This window comes from Malaclemys terrapin, chromosome 9, assembly GCF_027887155.1.
Source record: "Malaclemys terrapin pileata isolate rMalTer1 chromosome 9, rMalTer1.hap1, whole genome shotgun sequence".
NCBI classification, from domain to species: domain Eukaryota; kingdom Metazoa; phylum Chordata; order Testudines; family Emydidae; genus Malaclemys; species Malaclemys terrapin.
Window position 1 is genome coordinate 50784416 of NC_071513.1, and position 14647 is coordinate 50799062.

General features: G+C 45.9%; 1 protein-coding gene across 1 annotated transcript; it reads right to left on the reverse strand.

Annotated features, from left to right (window-relative positions):
- Window positions 1-349: 349 nt before the first annotated feature.
- On the reverse strand, window positions 350-2605 carry LOC128843686 (zinc finger and SCAN domain-containing protein 32-like). Its single transcript, XM_054040719.1, has 2 exons — window positions 1723-2605; window positions 350-861 (listed from the first exon to the last, which is right to left on the reverse strand). Exons 1-2 carry the CDS (start codon window positions 2123-2125, stop codon window positions 815-817), a joined length of 450 nt encoding a protein of 149 aa, XP_053896694.1. The 5' UTR covers window positions 2126-2605; the 3' UTR covers window positions 350-814.
- Between the last annotated feature and the right edge of the window lie 12042 nt (window positions 2606-14647).

The following is a 14647-nucleotide window of genomic DNA, read 5'->3' on the forward strand; positions in this document are numbered from 1 at the left end:
GGTGGGAGGTTGAGGCAAATCGCCTGGCCACTGATTACATGCCTCCAGACACCAGGGTGGTTAGAAGAGTGCAGGAGGGCGTGGTGCACATCAGAGAAGCTTTGAAACAAGTTTCATGACTGGCTAGGCTACGGTGTGAAAGTTCTGTTTGTTTCTCCTTGATGAAATCCCCTGCCCTTTGGTTCACTCTACTTCCCTGTAAGCTAGCCACCCTCTCCTCCCCCCTTCGATCACCGCTTGCAGAGGCAATAAAGTCATTTTTACTTCACATTCATGCATTCTTTATTAATTCATCATACAACTAGGGGGACAACTGCCCGAGAAGGGTGGGGGAGGAGGGAAGGACAAGGCCACACTTCACTTTAAAACTTAAAAACTTATTGAAGGCCAGCCTTCTGTTGCTTGGGAAATCCTCTGGGGTGGAGTGGCTGGGTGGCCAGAGGCCTCCCCACCGCGTTCTTGGGCATCTGGGTGAGGAGGCTATGGAACTTGGGGAGGAGGGCTATTGGTTACACAGGGGCTGTAGTGGCAGTCTGTGCTCCTGCTGCCTTTCCTGCAGCTCAACCATACGCTGGAGCATATGAGTTTGATCTTCCAGCAGTCTGAGCATCGACTCTTGCCTTCTGTCAGCAAGCTGATGCCACCTATCATCTTCAGCCCGCCACTTACTCTCTTCAGCCCACAATCTCTTCTTGCGTTCATATTGTGCTTTCCTGCACTCTGATATTGTCTGCCTCCACGCATTCTTCTGTGCTCTGTCAATGTGGGAGGACAGCAGGAGCTCAGAGAACATTTCATCCCGAGTGCGTTTTTTTCACCTTCTAATCTTTGCTAGCCTCTGCGAAGGAGAAACATTTGCAGCTGGTGGGGGAAAAGGGAGAGTGGTAGTTAAAAAGACTCATTTTAGAGAACAATTGGTACACTCTTTCATGTTAAACCTTGCTGTTCACATTGCACAGCACATGTGCTTTCGTTACAAGGTCGCATTTTGCCTCTTATATTGAGGGCCTGCCGGTTTGGTGTGAGAGATCACTCACGCAGTAGCAGGCAACAGAATTTGGCTTGCAGGCAGCCATGGGAAGCCACAGTCTTTTGGCTTCTTTAACCTTCATAACAGGTGGGAATGGTTTCAAATAGCAGCGCCCTCATTTCCCATACCAAGCGGCCGTTGGGTTGGCCATTTAAAATGGGTTGGCAATTTAAAATGAGGGGCTGCGGTTTGCGGGTTAGTGTGCAGCACAAACCCAAATAACCCACCCCTCCCCCCCACACACACAATTCTCTGGGAATTCCCCTCCCCCCACCGCATGGCTAACAGCAGGGAACATTTCTGTTCAGCCATAGCCAAACAGCCGAGCAGGAACGGGCACCTCTGAGAGAGATAAGGAACAGATATTGTTTGAATGCCAGCAAACACCGGGACCATACGCTGCCATGCTTTGTTATGCAATGATTCCAGACTACATGCTACTGGCCTGGCATGGTAAAGTGTCCTACCATGGAGGACAGAATAAGGCTGCCCTCCCCAGAAACCTTTTGCAAAGGCTTTGGGAATACATCCAGGAGAGCTTTATGGAGATGTCCCTGGAAGATTTCTGCTCCATCCCCATACACATTAACAGACTTTTGCAGTAGCTGTACTGGCCGCGAATGCCAGGGCAAATTAATCATTAAACACGCTTGCTTTTAAACCATGTGTAATATTTACAAAGGTACACTCACCAGAGGTCCCTTCTCTGCCTTCAGAGTCCAGGAGCACACCTTGGGTGGGTTCGGGGGTTACTGGCTCCAGGTCCAGGGTGAAAAACATATCTTGGCTGTTGGGGAAACTGGTTTCTCCGCTTCCTTGCTGTGAGCTCTCTTCATTGTCTTCATCATCATCTTCCTCGTCCCCAAAACCCGCTTCTGTGTTGCGTGATTCTCCATTGATGGAGTCAAAGCACAGGGTTGGGGTACTGGTGGCTGCACCCCCTAACATGGCATGCAGCTCATCATAGAAGCGGCATGTTTGGGGCTCTGATCTGGAGTGGCCCTTTGCCTCTCTGTTTTTTTGGTAGGCTTGCCTTAGCTCCTTAATTTTCACGTGGCACTGCTTTGCGTCCCTGTTATGGCCTCTGTCCTTCATGCCCTTTGAGACTTTTTCAAATGTTTTGGCATTTCATTTACTGGAATGGAGTTCAGCTAGCATGGATTCGTCTCCCCATATGGTGAGCAGATCCCATACCTCCCATTCGGTCCATGCTGGAGCTCTTTTGTGATCCTGGGACTCCATCATGGTCACCTCTGCTGATGAAATCTGCACTCACCTGCACCTTGCCATGCTGGCTAAACAGGAAATGAGATTCAAAAGTTCACGGGCCTTTTCCTGTCTACCTGGCCAGTGCATCTGAGTTGAGAGCGCTGTCCAGAGCGGTCACAATGGAGCACTCTGGGATAGCTCCAGGAGGCCAATACCGTCGAATTGCGTCCACACTACCCCAAATTCATCCTGGCAAGGCTGATTTCAGCACTAATCCCCTAGTCGGAGGTGGAGTAAAGAAATCGATTTAAAGAACCCTTTAAGTCGAAAAAAAGAGCTTCGTCATGTGGACGGGTCCAGGCTTAAATCGAGGTAACGCTGCTAAATTCGACCTAAAATCATAGTGTAGACCAGGCCTAAGTGCAGGACTCTGCACTTGTACTTGTTGAACCTCATCAGATTTCTTTTGGCCCTATCCTCCAATTTGTCTAGGTCACTTTGGACCCTACCTCTCCCCCCCAGTTTAGTGTCATCTGTGAACTTTCTGAAGGTGCAATTAATCCCATCATCCAGATCGTTAATAAAGATGTTGAACAAAACTGGCCCCAGGACCGACCCCTGGGGCACTCCGCTTGATACTGGCTGCCAACTAGACATCGAGCCGTTGATCGCTACTTGTTGAGCCCGACAATCTAGCCAGCTTTCTATCCACCTTACAGTCCATTCATCCAATCCATACTTCTTTAACTTGCTGTCAAGAATACTGTGGGAGACCGTATCAAAAGCCGCAACATCTCCTCTTGCGTGTTATGCTCTTGTTCCCTGCTTGCTTTCCTGCCCTCTTGGTCGATGCGCGTGCTCTCTGAGAGTGTGAGCCTCCATACATGCAGCTGGGCCCTGTCAGCCTCGGAGGAACGCATCAAATCACAGAACCTGTCTTCTCCTGTCCATTTTTTTCATCTTCTAATCTGGGACAGCCTTTGTGCTGGAGTGGAGGAAGTACCCAGAGAAAATGTTGCAGCTGCAAGGAAAAACATACATTGTTGAAAACAAAAAGTTAACTGTTGCAACGAATAAAACAATTCACAGAAGTAAATACATTCCCTGAGGTACTCGGCCAAATTTTATGTTTTAAAAGAAGAGTCTACCAGTGAGGTACAACACATGACAGAGTTTTGGGCAGCAGATTTCGGTTTGTAGGCAGGCCTGGTATGTACACCTGAAAGGGTAGGCAGTGTGAGGGCACACCCGGGAAATTTTTTAGTGTGGAAACTCTTGGCACTTATGTGATGAATATGGGGGTTATAGAGTGCTCCCCCAAGGTATAGAGTGTCACAGAAGTTTTTACTGATGACTTGTACTTCCCCTTCAAAGGGCAAACTGATGGTATCCAGCACCATTTCACACTGTTCCATCCGCACCATCACTTTATACTTACCTATACACAAACACATGTGGCCTTTGTGAGAGGAGCAGACCTTAACCTTAGTTTTGGATAAAATGCACCTCATTACACTGTATAAAGTATAAAATACAAAACTAAATGTGCAAATGTCTTAACCCAGCTCCCTTCTCCATCAACACCACCCTCTTATGACTTTCTATCTAGTTAGGGAAGCCAACAGACTTTTGAAGAGTTGTCCTAGAGTTATTAGCTAGGTAGGTATTGTACAATCAGCAGCTAGCAGAAGAGGTGTCATTTGAAATGGCCTGTTGATTAAAGGAGACACCATTGAATCTATCCCTGCCACCACCCACAGTCAAGTGGCTCATAAAGAGATATTACATGAGTGAGATTGTGGAAAACGAAGAAACAACAAAATGGTTGGCGTAAGTGCTGTTTGAGACCTCTGAATCATGCCATGAAAGCCGTGCAACCATGGTAACCAATTGTGAATGTGGACTCAAGGACAGCCTGAGATCCTGTTATTTGAGACTCTGGAACCCAATCAGCAGAAACTATGTGGTCCAGATGCTGAGGTTTCTGGAACAGAGTTGCAGAGAAGTTGTAGGTAAAATGTTTAAGGAGTTGGAGGAAAAGGTGGGGGTACTAGTGCTAGGAACTGGCCACTGATTCTCAGCTAGCTACGGACTCTGTTGCTGCTGTTGTTTCTCAGCCATCCACCTTAATATTCACTCTAGGTCCCTCTGGCCCCAGCACAGCCAAGTCCCCCATCAAGCTCTGGGGCAGCTGATGGCTACAGTCGCTATGGCCTCTCCCTCCTACAGGGGCTAGATTGTGCCCATGTTCCCCATCACATGTGACATGATTACCCCATGACACACAGCCAACCATGGCTGGGTCCCCTCAGCCAAAGGGTCTTTGTCTGGCTGTCACCCTCTTCACCTCCATCAGTCTCACCCACAACAAACAAAATACTGGTAGCAAACCTTGACAGTAGTCCACCCCAGCCAGACCTCTCTCATAAAGAGTGGGAGGTTTGCTTTTCTTCCTTGCTCCCCAGCTGCGGGAGGGAGAATCCCAGAGTTGGGGCAGCAGCCTGAGCCCTGAACGTCTACACTGCAATTAAACAGCTCCTTAACCTAAGCCCCATGAGCCTGAGTCTGCGTCTGCTGGTCCAGGCCAGCTGCAGGTGTCTAACTGCAGTGTAGACACACCTTTTGTTCCCAGGTCAAGGTGCCTGCCGTCAGTCACACTGTGCACCCCTTTAATAGATGGTTAGTTTAGGATTGCCAATTTTGATTGGACGTGTTCCTGGAGATTTAATCACATGACAGAATCTTTAATTAAAGATTTATCTTTAATTCCTGGAGACTCCAGGCCAATCCCAGAGGGTTGGCAACCCTAAGTTAGTTACTGTTCCCATAGTGCATGCACCTTGGACCTTAATCCTGTTTCCCTTTAAACTGCTGACCTGCTGCATATGGTAGGCTGAAACCCCAGTGTTTAGTGCTGTTTGCACAGTCCTTGATCAAACATCATGGCTAGAGCTTCTCCTATAGTGTGTCCAACACTCTGCAGAGATAGCCAAGATCTCATTTGCAAAATGCTCTGTTGCTTTGTGTGCTTGCAGACCCTGGGATAGTGCCCAGAAACTCTCCCATGCAGCTCACTGGTTCATGACAGAGGGCTGAAATCATTCACTTTGGATCATCTCACTTTGTCTCTCCTATGCCCTCCAGAACAACACCAGTTGTTAGCTTTTCACCCCTTGTGAATTATCAACCTAGGGAAGTGAGGGATCAACATAAGAGTCAAGCCAATTAATGGAATTGTATCTGGTAGGTGTGTCTGAGAAATAATCACCCCTGGCACTAATGACTTTAGGCCTTCATCGGTCTTTCTGAAGCTATGAGTGACTCAGCTGGCGCTTTGGCCCCTGATCACTTCTAACCAACACTGCAAAACGTCACTGAAAGTTGGTGAAATGTGACCCTGGTTCATCCACAGAATAGACAGTAGCAGAACCTAGTTGCAGTGCTACACAAGACAAGACAGGCCCATTACACCTATAGACACTGAGTAGTATCTCATTCAATTGTACCAGACCTAGACCTGGGCTACTTCCAAAGGCAGCAGTGCACACAGTTTCAAGCCCAGAGCGCGTCTGGATCAAGGAGCTAGCTGGTGACTCTCAACCTAGGGAAAGGGATAGCTCAGTGGTTTGAGCATTAGCCTAATAAACCCGGGTTGTGAGTTCAATCCTTCAGAGGGCCACTTAGGGATCTCAGGCAAAATCAGTACTTGGTCCTGCTAGTGAAGGCAGGGGGCTGGACTTGATGACCTTTCAAGGTCCCTTCCAGTTCTAGGAGATAGGTATATCTCTATTTATTTATTCTTAGCATCTACACTGGCAGTGGAACAGTAGCTCTTGCCCCATATCTCACATGCCCCTGGAGCAGGCAATGGAATAAGCCACAAACATAAACGGTGCAATGGCAGCTTCACATTCTGTACCGCTGACATTATCCATCTTCTGCGGGGAAGCTCCAGGGAGCTGCACCAGGTAAAGTGGGAAAGGTGCAATACTATACAGGCCAGGCAACAATTGTAAGGAGTGCGAGTGGGCCAGTAGGGCACAGGATGGCTAGCATGGATACTATGCACCACTGCAATTGCACTGCTATACGTTATGCTGTAGTGTAGATGAGGCTCTTGAGTAAACAGTGCCATCTGCACCCACCCCTAGAATCACAATGGGCTGCACATCATAGATTTTGACCCCTCACCTTGAAGTCAGGTTTCATCCTTAGGCCGATTTTGGGGTTGGTTTATTCCTTGAGGTCATCCGATAAATGTTTGCATGGACAACCTTTGACAACTGGTTTGATCCTTTCCTCCTATTTGGCATTTGGAAAGTTCTATTTTGGTTTTGTTTGTTCTTGTTCTGTAACTTGCAGGTCCCAACCCTGCAGGCCTGACCGAACAGGAGACTTCCTGATCTCTGGTTCCCTCCGTCCATGTAAATAAGAGGTGGAGTCACTGCTTGCTAGGGAGGTCACCGCTGAGCTATGCTGTAGTTAGGGAAATTTGGGCTTTGAGTTGAGCTCTTCTTTTTTAAGGTTCACCTGGAAAATCCTTGGGACAAAAGGTTAGTTGTGGGGTCTGAACATGGGAGGAGCAAGAGAGGGACACACCAGTACATGTATAGGAAGAGGAGGTGTCTTCTGTGTGCATTAAAACTAGAGGGAGCAATTGGCAAGTCTCCAGAAGGAACTCCAGCTCCTCTGCTGCCTCCAGGACTGGAGCTGGGTAGCAATTGGTTTTCCTATCCCATAATGGGACAAAAAGTCAAAGTCTAGAAAATTTTCACAAACAAAATCCAAAATAACTTTTGTTTGGGTCAATCTAAATGTTTCATTTTCAATTCAACCCTTTTTTATTTATTTTACTTATTTTTTTAAATTATAATTTGCTTAAATTTCTGAACCAAAAGTTGATTTGAACCAGAGACCCAGAATTTTTCATTTAGAAAGTGCCAGGACAAAACATTACAACAATTTCTAAACTTTCTCAAAACATTTTTGAGTAGAAAAAAAAAAATCATGAACACCAACCCTTTCCCATGAACCTTCCAGTTTCAACAAACCTGCATTTTCTGATGAAAAAAATGTATAGTTGAAAATTTCCTGACCAGCTCTACACAGGATATGGTGCCTCATCAGCATCAGCACCCTTGGATAGGGGGCAGGGACTAGCTGCTCAACAGCCAGACAGCTCTAGGTCAAAATTTTCCTAAGCATGACACCTGACTCCTGCTGTGGGTGCCTGGCTTCTCCTGGCATTGTAGGCAGCCTGCCTGAGGTTCTGTCGCTGCTTTGGTGACCTCTGCAGGAATGAGTGGTAAAGAGTATAGATGCTGTTGTGCCTCACAAATCCTTTATGTGGAAGAGCTCTTGTGTCTACGTTAATACAGTAGCCATGCATGGGGCAGCAAATTTACTTCTGACTTTATTTTCTCTGTGGGGCACAGAATATGTTATACCTTTTCTAGAACCTCAAATTCTGGTGCTGGTGCTGGGATGAATGTCTATTGTGAGTAGAATCTTGCTAGGGCTGTTTCTCTACTAGGAGCTCATGATTCTCATCCTCCTGGTAAAGCGCTTTGAGATCCAGGGATGAGAAGTGCTGTACAAGAGCTAACATAGTATTTATTTTAATTATTACCACCAATCAGGATTACTGCCGGCCAAGACTGAGGCCCTCTTCTCCTTTTCCTTCATATTTCCACTGCCTCTGACATAGTCAATCCCTCCCTGGTGGAGCTTTCATGGCTCTGTTTTGTGCTTGGGTCTCCTCCCCTGACTCCGATTTCTCCTCCAGCATTTCCCCCTGAGGTGGCTCTTCCTCTGGGTCCTCCAGGCTCTGTCCTTGGTCCCTTTATTGTCTCCATCTCTGGTAGGATTCCATCTTTCAACATACTCCCTCTTCCAACATACAGAAATACCTGTACACCAAACCATTAAGCTGTGAGGGACGTGAGGAAGGGGCAAGCTCTGCTGAGTTTGTCTCTCATCTGGCACTCGGACAGCACTCGATAAATACTAATAGCAAAGGGTGACTTCAGAGCCTTCTCTGTTACAGCAGCAGGGTTCAGCTGTCTGCATCTGGGACCAATAGAGGACTTGGCAAACCCTTATAAGCACATGGGCAGCAGAATACAGAGATCCTGCGGCGATGTATCTAGGGCTCATCACTGACAACTTTTTGATTGTGATCAACACAATAGTCATGTTTGATTGTGGCTACAACTATTGTTACTACAGACAAACTGTTCTTTACAAATGCCATGCTAGAAGATTATTACACTGATACAAAAGGCAGGAGCCTTTTCCGCTTCTGCCTTGAGGCCAATGAGCACAGCTTACCACCCACAATTAGCCAAGTGTGTTTGACACAAGACTTGGACGTACAGCAGAGGTTTCATTTCACAAGACACTATTATTAGTGGATGCACAAATGGTATAATAAAGACAGAATAAGTTCAAAACGTCAGAAGTGTCAAAAAGGGCTTAGGGAGGCATCCCACGTTTTACCCATTCCTCAGTCTCGGGGTCAACAGTGTGGAGTCTGCAAAGCCCTCCTGTTACAGCAGCAGGAGATGAGCAGCCATCCAGTAGGTGTGCAGCATCCTCAACAAAGAGCGTTGTTTCTGAGTCCCCAGGTGTGGTAATTTCCCACACCCCTCATCTGGAATGGCTACATTTTCGCCGGAGATAGCATGGCAGCTTGAAGCCAGGCAGTCTCCCCTCAGGCTCAGTGATGAGGAAGGAGTTTCTTACAGAAGGAGCAGCTTGTCCCCATTCTGCTTGCCACAACGCAGCAGCATCCGCTGTGGAGCTGGTTGATAACATAGTCCAGGTTGATTTTCTGTTGATGAGTCGGCGGCAAGGCGCCTCCCATATAGCTTTGAAAAGTGGCAGTTGTGGCATCACCTGGATTTTGTCCAGGAGATTCTTTGCTGCAATCTGACTCCTGGTGTTAGGAGCTGGGATATGCCAGAGAACTGGTAGCCACTCAGTGTTCATTTGTCTCAAAGACCCAGTTATTATTTTCATAATTTGTTTCAGTCATACATCAAGTAGGTTTGTGTGGGTAGAATTGAATCACACAGGAACACAGTATTATCCAACTGAGTAACAGAGAGCTAGTGCTGAGCTGTGCAATGTTTGCACATTAACTCTCTACGTTGAGCCCACAAGCAATTTAAGAGGCCATTTCTGCTCTTATTCTTCTGAGCTGTTTGATGAGGTGATCCTTGTAGATAAAGGTGTGATTAGAGTTACTCCTAGATCAGGGATGGGCGAACTATGGCCCGTGGGCCAAATTCAGCCCGTCAGGGCTTTGGATCCGGCCTGCAGGATTGCCATCACCGTGGTGCCGCAGGGCTAATGCCTGCCCTGGCCCCACGCTGCTCCTGGAAGCAGTCGGCACCATGTCCCTGTGGCCCCTGGGGGAGGTGGGTGGGCAGAGGGCTCCACCTGCTGCCCTCGTCTGCAGGCACACCGCCCCCCTTTCCCCCCCCCCGGCACCACACACACACAGATCTTATTGGCCGGGAATGGGGAACTGGGCTTAAGTCTCCATTTTGTACAATCGCCACAAATGGCTGACATGTCTTGGTTCCTGTTGTCCTCAATCTTTTTGAAGTCTCTGTCTCTTGAAGCTAGGCAAATGTCAATTGTATACTTAAATGGCCTTGAAGTTGACTGAGGCAAGTTATTCGTAAATATGCTGAAAAAAGTTGGAGGAGGAGTACATCCCCGAGTGGAGTCCATTCTTCTGGTTCCTCCATGTGCGCAGTTTATTTGTCTAGCATTGCTTGGAACTGTCTGTTTCAAAGCATCATTTCTGTAGCCATAACAACCCATCAAGGTAACATCTTTGACATCTTAACCAGCAGGCCAGTGTGCCAGACAGTATTATATGCTGCTGTCTTCTCCATCTGTTGGAAACAATTTTCTATATAATTGGTAAGAGCAAGAACTTGGTCACAAGTGCCCCTATTAGGTATAAAGCCTGACTGGTCTTCCAGATCCTGCTCTACTATGGGCACAATTCTTTGCAGAATTAGTCATTCCAGAGCCAGGAGTCAATAACTGGAGCCAAGAAGTCAGAACTGGAGTCAGAAGCCAGGCAAGGGAACAGGGCTGGGGACTGCAGCAGACTGGAGCAAGGCTGAAACAGGAGTGATCACAGCTGTGGGTGGAAGCACTGAGCCGTCAGCAACACAGTTCTGCTGCTGCTGTACTTAAATGTAGACCTGTTGGCTCCTTTCAGCCAATTGGCCGGGATGGCCAATCAGACAATTCTGCTGCAGCCCAGCTGGGCTCTTTAACCTGCTTGAAAGCAGAACTGGCTAGCCCCAGGCTTAGCTGAGGGAACTCAGCTCACCCCCCTGACACCTGGCCATGTTTGCTTTCAGAAAGTAGTTGCCTTAGAGATTTCGATTCTGCCACTGTACGTGACTGTGACTTTGGTACAACTTTTATCAAAGTGTGATGGCCACCATCTTGGTTGGCACACCAGACGTTGAACAGGGGTGCAGCCCGACAGAGCTCAAAGCATGAGTCTCTACAGTTTGAGCTACAAAGCCCAGTTCTGTTACTGAGGCTGTAACACTCATTATCTGTGGTTTGGGCACAAAGGGGAACATAGAATCATAGAAATTTAGGGCTGTAAGGGACCTCGAGAAGTCATCATGTCCAGTCCTCTGTACTGTGGCAGAACCAAGTAAACCTAGACCATTCCTAACAGGTGTTTATCCAACCTGTTCTTAAAAACCTCCAATGCTGGGCGTTCCACAACCTCCCTTGTAAACCTATTCCAGAGCCTTATAGTTAGAAAGTTTTTCCTAGTATCTAACCTAAATCTTCCTTGCTGCATATTAAGCCCATTACTTGTCCTACCTTCAGTGGACACGGAGAACAATTGATCACAATCTTCTTTATAACAGTCCTTAACATATTTGAAGACTGTTATCAGGTATCCACTCAGTCTTGTTTTCTCAAGATTGAACATCCCCAGGTTTTTAAACCTTTCCTCATAGGTCAGGTTTTCTAAACCTTTTCTCATTTTGTTGCTGTCCTCTGGACTCTCTCCTGTTTGTCCACATCTTTTCCAAAGTGGTCCCGTGTCTTACATACAACACTCCGGTTAATACACTCATGAATGATATTTGCCTTTTTTGCAACTGCATCACATTGTTGCCTCATATTCAATTTGTGATCCACTTAACCCCCCGTCTTTTTGAGCAGTACTACCACCTAGCCAGTTATTCCCTATTTTGTAGTTGTACATCTGTGAAGTACTTTGTACTTGTTTTTATTGAATTTCATCTTGTTGAATTCTGACTAATTCCCCAATTTGCCATGGTCGTTTTGAATTCTAATTCTATCCTCCAAAGTGCTTGCAACACCTCCAAGCTTGGTGTCTGTGATGGGTTGGATCATAGAAACCCCCTTGGGAGCTGCCACTCGATGTGCCAAGACTACTTCTATTCCTATATTCCCTGCCAGCTCAGGACTCCAGCACCCTGTCTTGCTGAGCCAGACACTCCAGTCTGCTCCAACAAAGACCCAGGGTCTGAATTACTTGCCCCAAAGCTGCAGGTTTACCTGAAAACAGCTCACAGAAGTGTGCTTGTCTTTAGCACTCAGATGCCCAACTCCCAATGGGGTCTAAACCCAAATAAATCCTTTTTACCCTGTATAAAGCTTATGCAGGGCAAACTCATAAATTGTTCACCCTCTATAACACTGATAGAGAGATATGCACAGTTGTTTGCTCCCCCAGGTATTAATACATACTCTGAGTTAATTAATAAGGAAAAGTGATTTTATTAAATACAGGAAGTAAGATTTAAGTGGTTCCAAGTAGTAACAGACAGAACAAAGTAAGTCACCAAGCAAAATAAAATAAAATGCGCAAATCTATGTCTAATCAAACTGAATACAGATAATCTCACCCTCAGAGATGCTTCAGTAAGTTTTTTCTCAGACTGGACACCTTCCAGGCCTGGGCACAATTCTTTCCCCTGGTACAGCTCTTGTCCCAGCTCAGGTGATAGCTAGGGGATTCTTCATGGTGGCTCTTCTCTCTCCTCTTTGTTCTGTTCCACCCCTTTTTATATCTTTTGCATAAGGCGGGAACCCTTTGTCCCTCTGGGTTTCCACCCCCCCTCACTGGAAAAACACCAGGTTAAAGATGGATTCCAGTTCAGGTGACATGATCACATGTCTGCAAGACTTCATTACCCACTTGCCTGCACACACATATACAGGAAGACTCACAGGTAAACACAGCCATCTGCAGACAATGGTCCTCGTTAATGGGAGTCATCAAGATTCCAAACCACCATTAATGGCCCACACTTTGCATAATTACAATAGGCCCTCAGAGTTATATTTCATATTTCTAGTTTTAGATATAGATTATAAGCTTTGTAATGATACCTTACAAGAGACCTTTTGCATGAATCATATTCCAGTTACATTATATTCACTTATTATCATGTTTTTATAAAACCATATAGAATGCACAACATCACAGTGTCATTTCCAAATGTTATAAGTGTACTTTCCACTCTATTATCCAAGTCATTAATGAAAATGTTGACTAGTACCAGACCCAGGATTGATCCCTGAGGGACTCCCTACTAGATACATGTTCCCAATATGACAGTGAATCTGTGATAATTAATCTTTGAGCATGGTCTTTCAACCAGTTGTGCACCCACCTTATAGTAATTTCATCTAAAGCACAGATCCTTAGTTTGCTTATGAGAATGCCGTGTGGACCTGTGTCAAAACCTCTACTAAAATCAAGAGATATATCTACTTCTTCCCCCCATCCACTAAGTCAGTAACTATTTAAAGATGGAAATTAGGTTGGTTTGGCCTGTTTTGTTATTGACAAATCCATGCTGGCTATTCCTTATAACCCTATTATTCTCTGGGTGCTTGCAAACTGATTGTTTAATAATTTGTTCCAGTATCTTTCTAGGTATTAGTTAGGCTAACTGGTCTATAATTCCCTGGATCCTCTTTGTTCCCCTTTTTAAAGCTAGGTACTATGTTTTCCCTTCTCCAGTCCTCTGGGCCCTCACCTGTCTTCCAGGAGTTCTCAAAGATAAGTGCTAACAGTTATGAGATTGTTTCAACTAGTTCTTTAAGTAACCTAGGATGAATTTCACAGTCCCACTGACTTGAATACATCTACCTTATCTAAATATTCTTTAACCTGTTCTGTCCCTATTTTGGCCTGCATTCCTTCTTCCTTATTGTTAATATTAATTGTATTGAATATCTGGTCACAATTAACTCTTTTTGGGAAGACTAAAGCAAAATAGTCATTAACACCTCAGCTTTCTTGATGTCATCAGTTATTAGCTCTCCTTGCCCATAGAGGACCGACACTTTCCTTCATCTTTCTGTTACTCCTAATGTATTGAAAGAACCTCTTCTCGCTGCCTTTTATGTCCCTTGCTAGGTTTAACTCATTCTGTGCCTTAGCCTTTCTGATTTTGTTTCTACATGCTTGCGTTATTCTTTTGTACTCCTCCTTAGTGATTCATCCATGTTTCCACCTTTTGTAGGATTCCTTTTTGATGTTCAGGTCATTAATAAAGAGCTCCTGGTGGAGCCATATTGGCCTCTTGTTATTCTTCCTATCTTTCCTTTGCATCAGGAGACTTATCTCCCCAAGTCTCTGTGATGCCAATTAAGTCATAATTTGCCTTATGTACTAATATATCTAGTTCTTCCTGTTTATTCCCCATATTCCTTGCATTTGGGTATAGACATCTAAGATGTTGAGCAGATTCCCCCACTGATTTCCCTTTTGTTGTTCCTATGACCCTATTGTAATTTTCCATGTCCCCTCCAATGTCTAACCCTCTGTTAAGGTTGCCTTTTTTATACTTAGCTGTGGACTTTTGTCACCTGCCCCCTTCAAACCTAGCTGAAAGCCATCCTCACTAGGTGGCAAGTCGATGCAAGAAGATGCTCTTCCCTTTCTTGGTCAGGTGGAATCCATCTTTTCTCAGCAGACCCATCTTCCCAGAACATCCAATAATTTAGGAAGCCAAAGCCCTCCCATTGACCCCATCTGCACAGCCATGCATTCATCTCCAGGATGTGCATGTCCCTGCTTGGGCCCTTACCTTCAACTGCAAGTTGTGTTCTGTTTCACCTTCCTACTCCTGACCTCTTCACCCTAGCTCCCAGAGCCCTGTAGTCACTGCTGATCTGCTCAGGGTCAGACTTAGCAGTATCATTAGTGCCCATGTGGATAAGCAGTATAGGGTAGTGACCTCAGCAGCCTCAGCAGCCTTTCTGTAGTGTCTGAGATGGGCTCCAGGCAGGCAGCACCCATCTTGGGACATTATATTAGGTTGGCAAATGGATGCCTCTATTTTCCTCAGAAGAGAGTCCCCAATCACCAGC